Raw genomic sequence first — 11,980 nt, forward strand, 5'->3', positions numbered from 1 at the left:
GGAGTATAAGATAAGGTTCTCATATAATGGATGTGTATAGGTAAAGAAGCTAGTCACCGCCATATCGGTGTCTGGATGTGGTGCAAAATGGGAACAGGTCCCCTTGTCATGGACGAATGTGAGTAGAGAAGCTAGACACGCTAACTTTATCAAAAGAAAAGAAGTTAGTCTCACCACTTCAACGCCCGGATGTGGCGCAAAATAGGAAACGGGCAAGGCCAAAGAAACTAAGCCAAGACAGTAGGATTTCGAAAGGCAGTGGGAATATAAGCTTTATTACAAGATAGTCGGTTGGATTATCGGCAATTCATCATCCTCTTCCGAATTAAAGAAATGTATCTATATATAATTCAAGTTTTTGATCAAAAACGGGGGAAATTGTAAACATCAAAAGCAAAGAACCTCGATTATTTTTCTCATCTATATTAAAATATGAACTCCTAATAAAGCCTTCACCTAGTAGTATCAAGTCAAAGTGAAGGTTGTACGACCAAAAGATCTACAAGTAAGTATTTGTGTCCAGCGCCTCTTCATAATACGGGCATATAAAGAGCAGTTGGATAATGAGGTGTTCGGCCAGCTTTCAAGTATTTCTCACTGTATAAATAGTTTAAATAAATAGTCTTATGACTTGAAGAAAATAAGGTAAATTGACTTTAGCTCCACAGCCTAAAACCACTTTGACTTTTGTTCATAAACATTACCCATTATTATTACCTTCTTCTATACTAAACAACTATACACCAATAAAATCAATGCTTTTTAATTGTCTATATTTGATCCAAGTATAATGATTCTAGAACCTTCCACAGGATCTATATCCACTAGTATTCCAACCTAAATCAACTATTTTCAGTTTTGTACATTTTATTCAAAAGTAAAGCAAGTTACCTGAATTCATCCAAGGAGAATCGCTCTCTGGATCTCCAAAAGGAGAACCACATGACGTTTTTAGCAATAATAGCAACAAAATTGTTCTCAGGCTTTCATCACACAGCTCATTCTCTTCCAAAACCGTGACTTCAATAAGAAGTCACAGTGCCTTTGATCATCGATTAACCCCTACAATTCAAATTCTTCTTCACTGTAACACAGAGATACAGAGAGGGAGATCGCAATTGAGGATTAGGGTTTGAAATAGAGGAAATTTAGACACCCAAAAGTGCGTGCGAGATCGAAGAAGATTGCCCTCCGGTGAAGAGGAAATTCTCAAAATGGAGCTTTCTCCTTCTCGCCTGAATCCCGATGCTGATTTTTTTTTTATTATTATTTTTTCCCTTTTATTCTTTGGGTACTATTTGGTAAAAAATAGTATCTCGGATTCGTATTTGGAGCTTGTACAAGTTTCGGGTAATGACAACTGTGTGGGACTGGGGTTTACGTGAGTTTCAAAGGAGCTTCCATCTTGTCACGTGAAATTTATAAAAATGTTTCTAAGCTTTATTTTATATATATATATATATATGTATACTAGTACAATTATTCGCGCTTTATGTGGAAATTTAATATCAGGAAATTTATAAAATAATATTTAAGATCTATCGGTCAGTAAAATTAGAAAAAATCTATATAATGGCAAACTAATAAATCAAATTAATTGCTATAACCACCCTTTCATTTAATTGTATCCCGTAGCAAACTGTTTGTCAATCATCTCTCTCCCTCAAACTCTCGCTCGTCACCCTCCTATCTCGTTCTATCTCTCGCTCGTTTCCTCTAACTTTTATACAAACACAAGTGTATAATATTTGTTTCTATTTGTATAAAGTAGAGGAAATTGTATAAACACATATATTTTTATTCCCTTTTCCCAAATCTCGCTCGCCATCCTCGCCTCTCGCTTAGACAAACAGAAGCAAAATATATAAATTGTGTTTCTGTTTGTATAAAGCGAAAGAAAATTGTATATACACATACAGATACATATATTTTCGTCATATACACTTATAACAATAAAAATACTCTTCTGCCCAGTTGCTTTTGCCTTTCTCTTTTGTTCATTTTATACAAATTCAAATTGTATATAATTTCTCTCTTTCTCATTTTATTCAATTCGATTCAATTGTATATTCCCTGCCCAATTCTCTTTTTGTTTTTCTCTCTTTCTCATTTTATGCAAATTCAAATTGTATATAATTGTTCTATACACTTATAATTATACATTTCCTTTTATACACTTTGTTTATACAATTCTCTGCCCAAGTCTCTTTCTCTTTCTCGTTTTATACAATTCGTTTCAATTGTATATGTGTAACGAATTATACATTTATGTTTGCTATTGAGTGCAATTATGCAAACTTTGTTATTAGCATACAAATATGAATTTTATATTTGCTATAGGTGAAAGTTGCCCATAAATTATTATATGTGAAAGTTGCCTATAAATTAACACTATATTAGTTTACATACAAGACTAATAGTAACAAACATTAACAATGTAAAGGAAAAAGAAAATTATTACATCTTATCATTTATCCTTAATAACATGAGAATAAATTTATGACGGTAAAAAAAACTGTCAGGATATGTAACATAAGCAATGGTATCGGTAAGCAACTCACCAAGAGCAAAGTCCACGAATATTTAATTATGCAGAAGAAGAATAAGAAGTTTAGAATTTTCGTTGTTTTAAAATGAGAGGCTCTCTATTTACAGTCAATAAAGGATAGTGTGAACAAATATTTGTTGTGCCTTATCAGAAAGGTCACAATTATTTGGAAAAGTTGCATCCCTTTGGAAAGGTCACAACCTTTCACAAAAGTCTTAACTCTTCATTGAAGTCGCAACTTTTCATAAAAATCACAATTTTTCATTAAAAGTCAAAACTTTTCACGAAAGAGAAGGCTAGTATTGAAAATAAATAAATTAAAAGTGAATCCTGATTTGTGGTGGCGCCACATATAGGCGGGCCTAAGGTTCTCTTTTAAATATATAGTAGTAAAATTACCCTCGCTTCGGACGAACATTTAATATTACAAAATTTATAAAAATAATACTTAAAATCTACTAGTCACTAAAACATTATATATCTTACATACAAAATTACATAGTAACAAACATTAATAATTTAAAGGAAAATGAAAATTATTACATCTTATCATATATCCATAATAATATAAACATAAATTAATGATCGTAAAAATGCATACCAGGATTTGTAACATAAGCAATGGTGTCAGTGAACCACTTACAAATTCTAAAACTAAGATCCTAAACACTAAATGTTAAACCTAAACCCTAAACCATAATTCCTAAACCCTAAACCATAACCTTAAACTCAAAACCCTAAACCCTAAACTCAGAACATTAAACCCTAAATCCTAAACCCTAAACCCTAACCCTAATCCCTAAACCCTAAAACCCATCGTGCCTCATTTCCCCGATTTTTTCTCTCTTTGCAGAAACTCTCTCTAACGGATATTGTACAGTCGCCTACGCGCGCCGCTGTGCAGGCACGTGCGCTGCCGGTGGTAAGTCAAACACCGCCAAACTAAAGCCAACTTGAGCGCCTGGACAAGGGCAACAAATCCCATAGTAGCACGCTCCTCGATCAACCTCAGAACTCTTCGAAATCGCAGTTCAAAAATGCGATTAACACTGTGCAGGAAGAAGAGTTCGACAGAGAACTTGAAAATATTTCGCAAGGAATTTTTGGGTGGAATCAAGAAGAAAAAATGATAGCAATGAAATCGTCGCATCACGATCTACTACATATCCAAAAATCAGCTAATTCCACCTTCTAATCGACCAGAATCGAGAGGCGGAGGTTGAAGGAATAGCGACTGCGTCGCCAGAGTCAAAATCTCAAATTCGATCGACTTCCAGTTAAATTCGAAAAGATTTGACCGCTAGGGTTTTTTTCCCCCAGTGATGAGGTCCATCTCACCCAAATTTCTGTTGAAATGAACGTTGGAATCGACTGCGGGGAAAACTCCAGTGGCGGAAGAGCTCGAATCATCGAAATTCATGGAACCTTGTCGAACGAGTCTGATTCTCAGGCTAAGAACATCCATATAACAACTATCTCCAACCAAATCAAAGGGACAAACAACAATAACAACAATTCAACAACTTTCATTGATCCAAATTCCAGATTACAACAGGAAAAACATGAAAGCGAAGGGGAGACCTCTGTGTCTGTTCAAAAGGACAAGCAAAACACCATTGTTGAGTCTTCCAAGTCAATCGAAGCAACAACAACGGGAAATGAAAACAAAACACAACTAGAGGAGAACTTGATGGTGCAGCAGGGCAATAACAGAAGCAATATGAGGATGCAAATGCAAACAGAAACCTCATCAAATAATACAAACTCATCGAAATTTTCCTTTGGTATAGTTGGTAATTCATCCTCTATAACTCCTTCGTTTAATGCAGGTATTGTGCAAAGCACAGTTCACCAAGATGATCAAGGCGAGGAGAATGGGAATGGACAGCTGCACGGGCAAGCATACACAAGCCAAAAACATGATCAACCATCCAAAGAATTGCAGCATGGAGTAAAAGATCAAAGGAATCCTGGAAGTAGTAAGTAGGGCTCAGAACAGGTGCAAGGTAATATTGGGAAGCAGAATGAACAATCAAAAAACACTAACAACCAAAGAGCAGTCAACTCATCAAATCAGGTAATTGTGGGGTACCACAACAACTTCCCCAAAATATCAAACAACTACTCTAGGTATGAGCCTAACTCTCAACCTGATAGTGTTAATAAGCAGGGTATTAATGTGATTCAGACAACCGCTAGAAATCCTAACTCTCAACAACAAGTTCAGAATGCTAACAACATATACTGTGGTGCAATCCTTTGCTGCAAGGTTGAGATACAATCAGTCTAAGAATGAAATTCCTATTATTTTAAATGATCCTATACATACGACTAGACAAGGATTTCCAACTATTCTTCTTGAAGAGGATGACTATTATGTGAAATTGGTTGCGGTTTGCAAATACACTCTTATGGGGAAGTTTACCAATACGATACCAAAAATGGAATTGGTGAGAAAAAAGCTTTATTTTACAAACTCAACTAACATGAAGTGTAAAGATAACTCACTTCAATGCTAACATGTTTATATCGACCTTGATAATGAGTTTGACTACCAAACAGTTTCGACAAAACTTAGAATGACTATTGAAGGGCAAGTGATGAGAACACAAGCATGGACTCTTGATTTTACGCTGCAAGAGGAAACCCCCATTGTTCCTATTTGGGTGGCTATCCCTGGCCTACCATGGCATTGTTATAATAAATCTCTCTTAACGACTATTTTGGAGTCTATTGGGAAGGTGTTATTTCTAGACTCACCATCTTCCCAAAGAACTAGAAGTAGCACCTTGAGGGTAAAAGTTCAAGTGGATCTTACTAAAACTAGGCCCAACTATGTTTGGCTGGGATTCAAGAACTCTGACCCCAACAAAGGAAGATGGTTAAAGGTGGAATATGAAGGGATTCCAAACTACTGTTTGTACTGAAAACATCAAGGCCACATGGATGAAGAATATACAATCAAAAGAAGGGATGATGAGTTCAAGAAAAGAAAGGAAATGGAGGCTGGAGAAAAGAGTAAGGAGCAGGCTGGAAATAAAAATTCTCAAGAACAGAAAAAAATGACAAATGAGACTGCAGGAAGGACACAAAATCAGCTAAGCAGGGTAGTAAACCAAACTCTGCCAAAGAAACAACTTACAAGCCATCAACAAGAGAAAGACATCTACAGCCAGAATGAACCAGACCAGCAGGTAGAGTTACAGGAAGAGCAGTGGTAGACTCAAAAGAAAAAACAGCACAAAAACCAGGAAACTAATAACTCCAAGTCAGTGTGGAGACCATTTTCACCACAAACACAAAGAAGCAGGAGCAACCAATAGTAGGAACAAGAAACAACAGGTATTACTAATATCCCAACTCAAAATATTTTTTTAACCTTGGAGTGCAGGAACAGCAGGAGACAGAAAATAGAGAGAAAGAACACAACAGTGGATTAACAACACAACAAAACCAACAAAAACAAGAGGCCAATAACAGCTCACATGCAACAAAAAGAAACAACATTAACAATGAACAAAAACAGCAGGCTGCTGCAGATCACAAACACAAGACCTCAGGTATTGACTCAATGTTCCCAAAACCCAGAACCCCCAATATTATTAATGTTAATGCTGGTTATACGGAAGAAGTTTCTGGAGGTATGGACGGGGGGTGTCAGGAGATAGCCACTAACTTGCAGGATGGGGCTACCAAAGGGGGGAATTTGCCTCATGTTATGCATGAGTGGTTGGAATTTGACCCTAGTACACACCATAGATCCTCTAATAGTGCTAAAAATAGACAGCAACAAGGGGAACAACAACAACTTCAACAACAGGTGCAAAATAGAGACACCAGCAAACAGACTGCCAAGGAAAATAAAGAGAAACAACAAGCTAAAAAAATGAATGAAAAAGATCAAGGGAAACAAAGTGATACACTTGCTACTGACAGCACACCTAAGAGTAAGAATAAGCCTAGAAAACAAAAAAGAGATGCTGCAAAAAGGAGGCAGAACAGGCACCAAGACAGGGACAGTGAACAGGAACAGGATGGAAGGGAAGAATCTTGTAACAAATTTATCATGGTTGATGATAACCATGGATTGGATATTCTTCCCTTACAAGCTTAGTACATGACTCCTCCTACAACAGATCCTCCTGATAAGAGACAACAAAAGTGTAAACTTAATACAGTGCCTATTTTAGATAAATATGTTGTGGATAATTCAGAGGATGAAATAGATAGGGATAATCACACCTTAGAAGAGGTTGATGAGGATGATGAGACTAGTGAAGCTCTTATTAAGGCCCTTAGTCCTCATAATGATCCGACTTTATAGGAAGAGATCCAACAGGTAGCACAAAGCCAATGTTTATCTCCAAGGGGTTCCCATCATGAAAAATTTCACTTCAAGAAGCAAGATGCAAATATTGTCACTGCTGGCAGACCCAACACTAGGCTCTTTTCCTCTAGATCTTCCCAATGATTAGTACAATCATATGGAATGTGAGAGGGATCAACACTAAAGGGGTATTGGAGAGACTCAAGATGCTTAGGAAGCTCCAAATTTATTTGTTATTGCCATTTTGGAACCTTTCTCAGATAGTGTTCATGTTCAAAGATTCAAAGTGCAGTTAAACATGGAAAATGCTACTAGTAATTGTAATGGTAAGATTTGGGTTTTCTGGAGCAGTGATATTGACTGTAATATTCTTGATGAAGATGAAAAACAAATCACTTGCAATATGAATCACAATGAATTACAATATCAATTTACTAGTACATTTGTCTATGCTAAATGCAAAGATCAACTCAGAAGACCTCTTTGAGAAAAAATGATTCAGCTTATATACCTTGAATGATAATCCTTGGTGTGCTGTTGGTGATTCAACGTTATAACTTCTGTCGAGGAAAAACTTGGAGGGTTGCCTTATAACATGAGGAAAAGTATAGAGTTTATTGCTGTCATTGAAGCTTGTGGCCTCTTGGACATAGGTTTTAGTGGTCAAAAATTTACTTGGTCCAACAAGAGGGGTATTAATCACAGAATCTGGAAGAGACTTGACAGGGTGATGGTAAATGATTCTTGGTTGGAAAAGATGCCTCAAACCACTATAACTCACTTGTTATCTACTGGATCTGATCACTGTCCCCTTCTTATGGAAATGATTTCCACAACTACTGATCACATCAAGTACTTCAGATTTCTCAACTGTTGGGTAGATAATCCTCAATTCATGGAAACTGTCAAAATTTGTTGGGAGAAGGAAGTTGAAGGTAAATGTGGAGATTTCACCAAAAAATGAAAAGACTATAAAACACTCTTAATAGTTGGTCTAAGAAGGAATTTGGTGATATTTTCCAAAATGTTAGGATGTATGAAGAACAAGTGCACAATGTTGAAGAAAACTACATCACTAACCAAAGTGACTCTAATAGAAGTATCCTCCATGAAATTAATGCTAAGTACATCAAGTTCCACAAGTTGGAAGACACTACTTTGAAACAAAAAACAGAGCTTCAATGGTTTAAGGAGGGTGATACTAACTCTAAGTGCTTTCATTATGTGATAAGGGGAAGAAGAAGGAAGTTATTTATTCATAAAATTGTCAATGAAAAAGGATACTGGATACAATGTGATGACAACATTGCTCAAAGCTTGTGAACACTTCAAGGAAATATTTAGTGGTGAAGAAAAGTGTATCAATGAGCATACTTTGGAATGTATTCCAAGGATGATTAGTCAAGACCAAAATACTCAGCTTACCAATATGCCTAGTATGGATGAACTTAAAGAGGTAGTCTTATGAATTCTAATTCTGCAGCTGGTCCAGATGGTATGAATGGGTATTTCTTTCAAAAGTGTTGGCATATTATCAAGAATGATCTAATGGGGTTGTACAAGCTTTTTTCAGTGGCCAGATGATTCCTAAATACTTCTCCCATTCTTGTATTGTGTTGCTCCCTAAAGTTAATAATCCAAACAAGATGACTGAGTTTAGGCCTATAAGTCTGAGTAACTTTACTAGCAAGATCATATCTAAGCTAGTGAGTAACAGACTTAGTCCTATCCTCCATGCCTTAATCTCTCCTAACCAATACGGATTTGTTAAAGGCAGTATTTCAGAGAATATTATGCTTGCTCAGTAAATCATTCATCATATTAAAAAACCTAATATTGGTAGCAATGTCATCATTAAACTAGACATGGGTAAAGCTTATGACAGGGTGTCATGGTCTTATATCTGTCTGGTTTTAAGGAAAATGTGATTTGCTGAGGTGTTTATTGATATGGTGTGGAGAATCATGGCTAATAATTGGTACTCAATCATAGTAAATGGTAAGAGATATGGTTTCTTTCATTCCACTAGAGGTCTCAAGCAAGGTGATCCCCTTTCTCCGGCCCTATTTATTTTAGGTGCGGAGGTATTATCAAGATCTTTTAATAGACTTCATAATCATCCAGAGTACCATGGTTTTACCATGGAAATGAGGGGGCCATATGTGAACCATTTGAGCTTTGCAAATGATATAATTTTGTTCACCTCTGGTAGATGCAAAACTTTGAAGCTCCTAATGACTACCTTAAAGGAGTATGAAAATACTTCTGGACAACTCATCAATGTAGATAAAAGTCACTTTATGCTACACTCTAATGCTTTCAATAGTATTAGAGATAGAATAAAGAGACTTACAGGTTTTAATCAAAAGCAAGGTCCTATTACTTACCTAGGTTGCCCTTTATTTGTTGGTAGGCTTAGGAATATTTATTTTTCTGGCCTTGTTAATAAAGTTGTGGGCAGGATTACAGGGTGGCAAACCAAACAACTTATCTACGGGGCAAGGCAATACTTACAAAACATGTGTTACAAGCTATTCCTATTCATCTACTTTCTACAGTAACTCCTCCAACTACTATTCTTAAGCAAATTCAAATGCTTATGGCTGATTTTTTCTGGGGGTGGAGTGATAAGAAGAAATACCATTGGGCTTCGTGGAAGAACCTAAGCTTCCCTTATGATGAGGAGGGAGTGGCCATGAGGAACTTAAAAGATATTGCAAGGCATTCCAATTCAAGCAATGGTGGATTTTTAGAACCAAGCAAACATTGTGGGATGAATTCTTGAAGACAAAGTACTGCCAAAGGTCCAATCCAGTCAGCAAAAAATGGGACACTGGAGAGTCTTTAACTTGGAAATACATATTGATGAATAAGCAACAAGTTGAGCAACACATCCAATGGAATATTCAAGCTGGAAACTGTTCCTTTTGGTGGAATAATTGGTTAGGCAATGGACCATTAGCACAAATTCACCACCAACAACAACAGATTAAATAACTCCAAAGCTGCAGATTTTTTGGAGGAAGGGAAGTGGAGCTGGAGCAGACTTTTGGAGCAGGCACCAGCCAGTCAGCTCTCTAACATCCTAGCTACAGAAATTTTCCCCCAACAGCAGCTACCAGACCAAGTAGTGTGGAAACTGAACACTCATGAAGGCTTCACTTGCTCATCAACTTGGGAAGAAATCAGGGAAAAAAGGGCTAAGAATCACTTCAATTCCTTTTTATGGCATAAGAACATTCCATTTAAACCTTCTTTCTTATTATGGAGAACCCTTAGGGGTAAACTCCCTACTAATGACAAACTAACTAACTTTGGCATTGAGCCATCAAATTGTGTTTGTTGTTTAAACAGATCAGGTATGGATTGCATTGAGCACATCTTCAACTCAGGAAACCTTGCAGCCAAAGTCTGGAGCAGTTTTGCAGCCACTGCAGGCATGCTGCCAGACCACTTTTCTCTGTAGGTGCTGCTCCATCAATGGTGGACTGCTAGGCCAAAAAATGCAGCCCACAAATTGCTCATGGAAGCCACTTTAATATTCATATGTTGGAACCTATGGAAGAATAGGTGTGCAGCCAAGTATGGAGGCAAAACAACCAGCATAAGCAGGGTCAAACATGCCATATACAAGGACAACTGCAAGATGCTTAACACTGCCTTTCCTCATGTTAAATGGCCATCAAAATGGACAGATTTAATCCAAATGAGTGAGAGGTGTGTGCATGACACCAAGGTGAATATGGTGACATGGATTAGACCTACGGATCAGTGGCTCAAAGTGAACACTAATGGCAGTGCCATCACTAGTCCAGGCAGGCTGGGGGAAGGTGGTATCTTAAGAGATAAAAATGGCAGGTTGGTGATGGCATTTACAACACCACTTGGAGAGGAAACAAACAACAAGGCTGAAATAGAGGCAACCATCTTTGGACTAACTTGGGCATTAGAACTTGGATATAGAAACATAATATTGGAACTTGATTCCCAGTTGGTTGTGCATTGGATCCTAAAGAAGGCTGCCCCTCAATGGAGCATTATCACACAGTTGGGAAGGCTATGAAACCTCATCTCTCAAACCTAGAACTTCAAGTGCTTACATGTATTCAGGGAAGCTAATTGGGTGGCTGATGCATTATCAAAACACAACCACAAGACAACTACTCCACATGTGTACTTCAACAGCCAGCAAATGCCTAAGGAAGCAAAATCATACTATCACCTTGACTTGTTGCAGATGCCTAGCTTTAGAAGGAAGAAGACCAAAAGGATTAAGGAACCTTCTTGATCATCCTTTTATCTTCTCAACTTAGCTATAATTAAAATTATAGCTGCTTTGAATAGGTTAGATTAGTTTATAGGCTTTCTTGTAAAGAGAGAGTCCCCCTAGTTTATGTTTTCTAGATACTTTGTACTGAGAGGAGTTCCCTCCTTAGGTGCTTAGTATTTTGATTTCATCTTTTGTGTAAGGGGAAAAGTTGACTTCCGTTGGGAAGTTGACTACTAACCATCTTAGGTTGGAGGTAAGGTATAATCCCCCCTCCTTGTATTTTCATTTTTGTTATTAATGATAAGGCCTGGGGTGTTGCTCAGCCCCTACCCCTCCAAGGGTAATTAAAAAAAAACCTAAACCCTAAATGTTGCACCCCTCAAAATGAACTAGGATAAACTAGAGTCTCATATGTGTATTAAGAGTTAATAACTTGTTTATAAGGTGTGACAGAGCTTGTAAGAGTTGTCTTGAAGAGGTTAGAGGTCAAACGCCAAATTACGACCAAGACGTCCGTAAACTAGTCTTTTGTGTGCTAGTGTGCCTTTGTATGTTTGCTTGTTTTGAATTGTTGTTTGGAATCTAAAATGATAGGAGGGGACCCTAGTATCTTGATGGTCATGTTTAGAGTCAAAACTTCCGAGTACGACTCCCTAAGGACCACGCCAAGGGTCCTTGAGGAGGACCCAAACATTTGACAAGAAGCTGCCAAAGACAACCATATTGACGACCCAATTGATGCCCCTTAGACCAATTAGCGCCCTGTCAAAAGAGGGCGTGGCTCCACACTTAGTTGTGGGATCTTATCCCCCACTATTGGTAGCCTATGACCGAA

General features: G+C 37.4%; 2 protein-coding genes across 7 annotated transcripts in view; one reads left to right on the forward strand and one right to left on the reverse strand.

Moving 5' to 3' along the window:
• The window catches only part of LOC101267620 (protein TRANSPARENT TESTA 9), a 31,551-nt gene extending 30,069 nt beyond the window's left edge, over nucleotides 1-1,482 (reverse strand). For 4 of the 6 annotated variants that reach the window (XM_069286742.1, XM_004242872.5, XM_069286741.1 and 1 more), the window contains exon 1: nucleotides 892-1,482. In XM_069286742.1, the coding sequence (XP_069142843.1) occupies nucleotides 892-944 (53 nt within the window). In that variant the 5' untranslated portion in view covers nucleotides 945-1,482. The remainder of the gene's footprint in view (nucleotides 1-891) is intronic. The other 2 variants (XM_069286743.1, XM_010325101.4) reach the window with 2 other exon arrangements.
• Nucleotides 1,483-5,490: 4,008 nt separating this feature from the next.
• Nucleotides 5,491-6,662, forward strand: LOC104648279 (uncharacterized). The gene is made up of 2 exons (XM_010325211.1): nucleotides 5,491-5,742; nucleotides 5,940-6,662. The coding sequence occupies exons 1-2, from the start codon at nucleotides 5,491-5,493 to the stop codon at nucleotides 6,660-6,662; spliced, it is 975 nt and encodes a 324-aa protein (XP_010323513.1).
• Nucleotides 6,663-11,980: the final 5,318 nt, after the last annotated feature.

This window comes from Solanum lycopersicum, chromosome 7 (genome assembly GCF_036512215.1).
Source record: "Solanum lycopersicum chromosome 7, SLM_r2.1".
NCBI lineage: Eukaryota > Viridiplantae > Streptophyta > Magnoliopsida > Solanales > Solanaceae > Solanum > Solanum lycopersicum.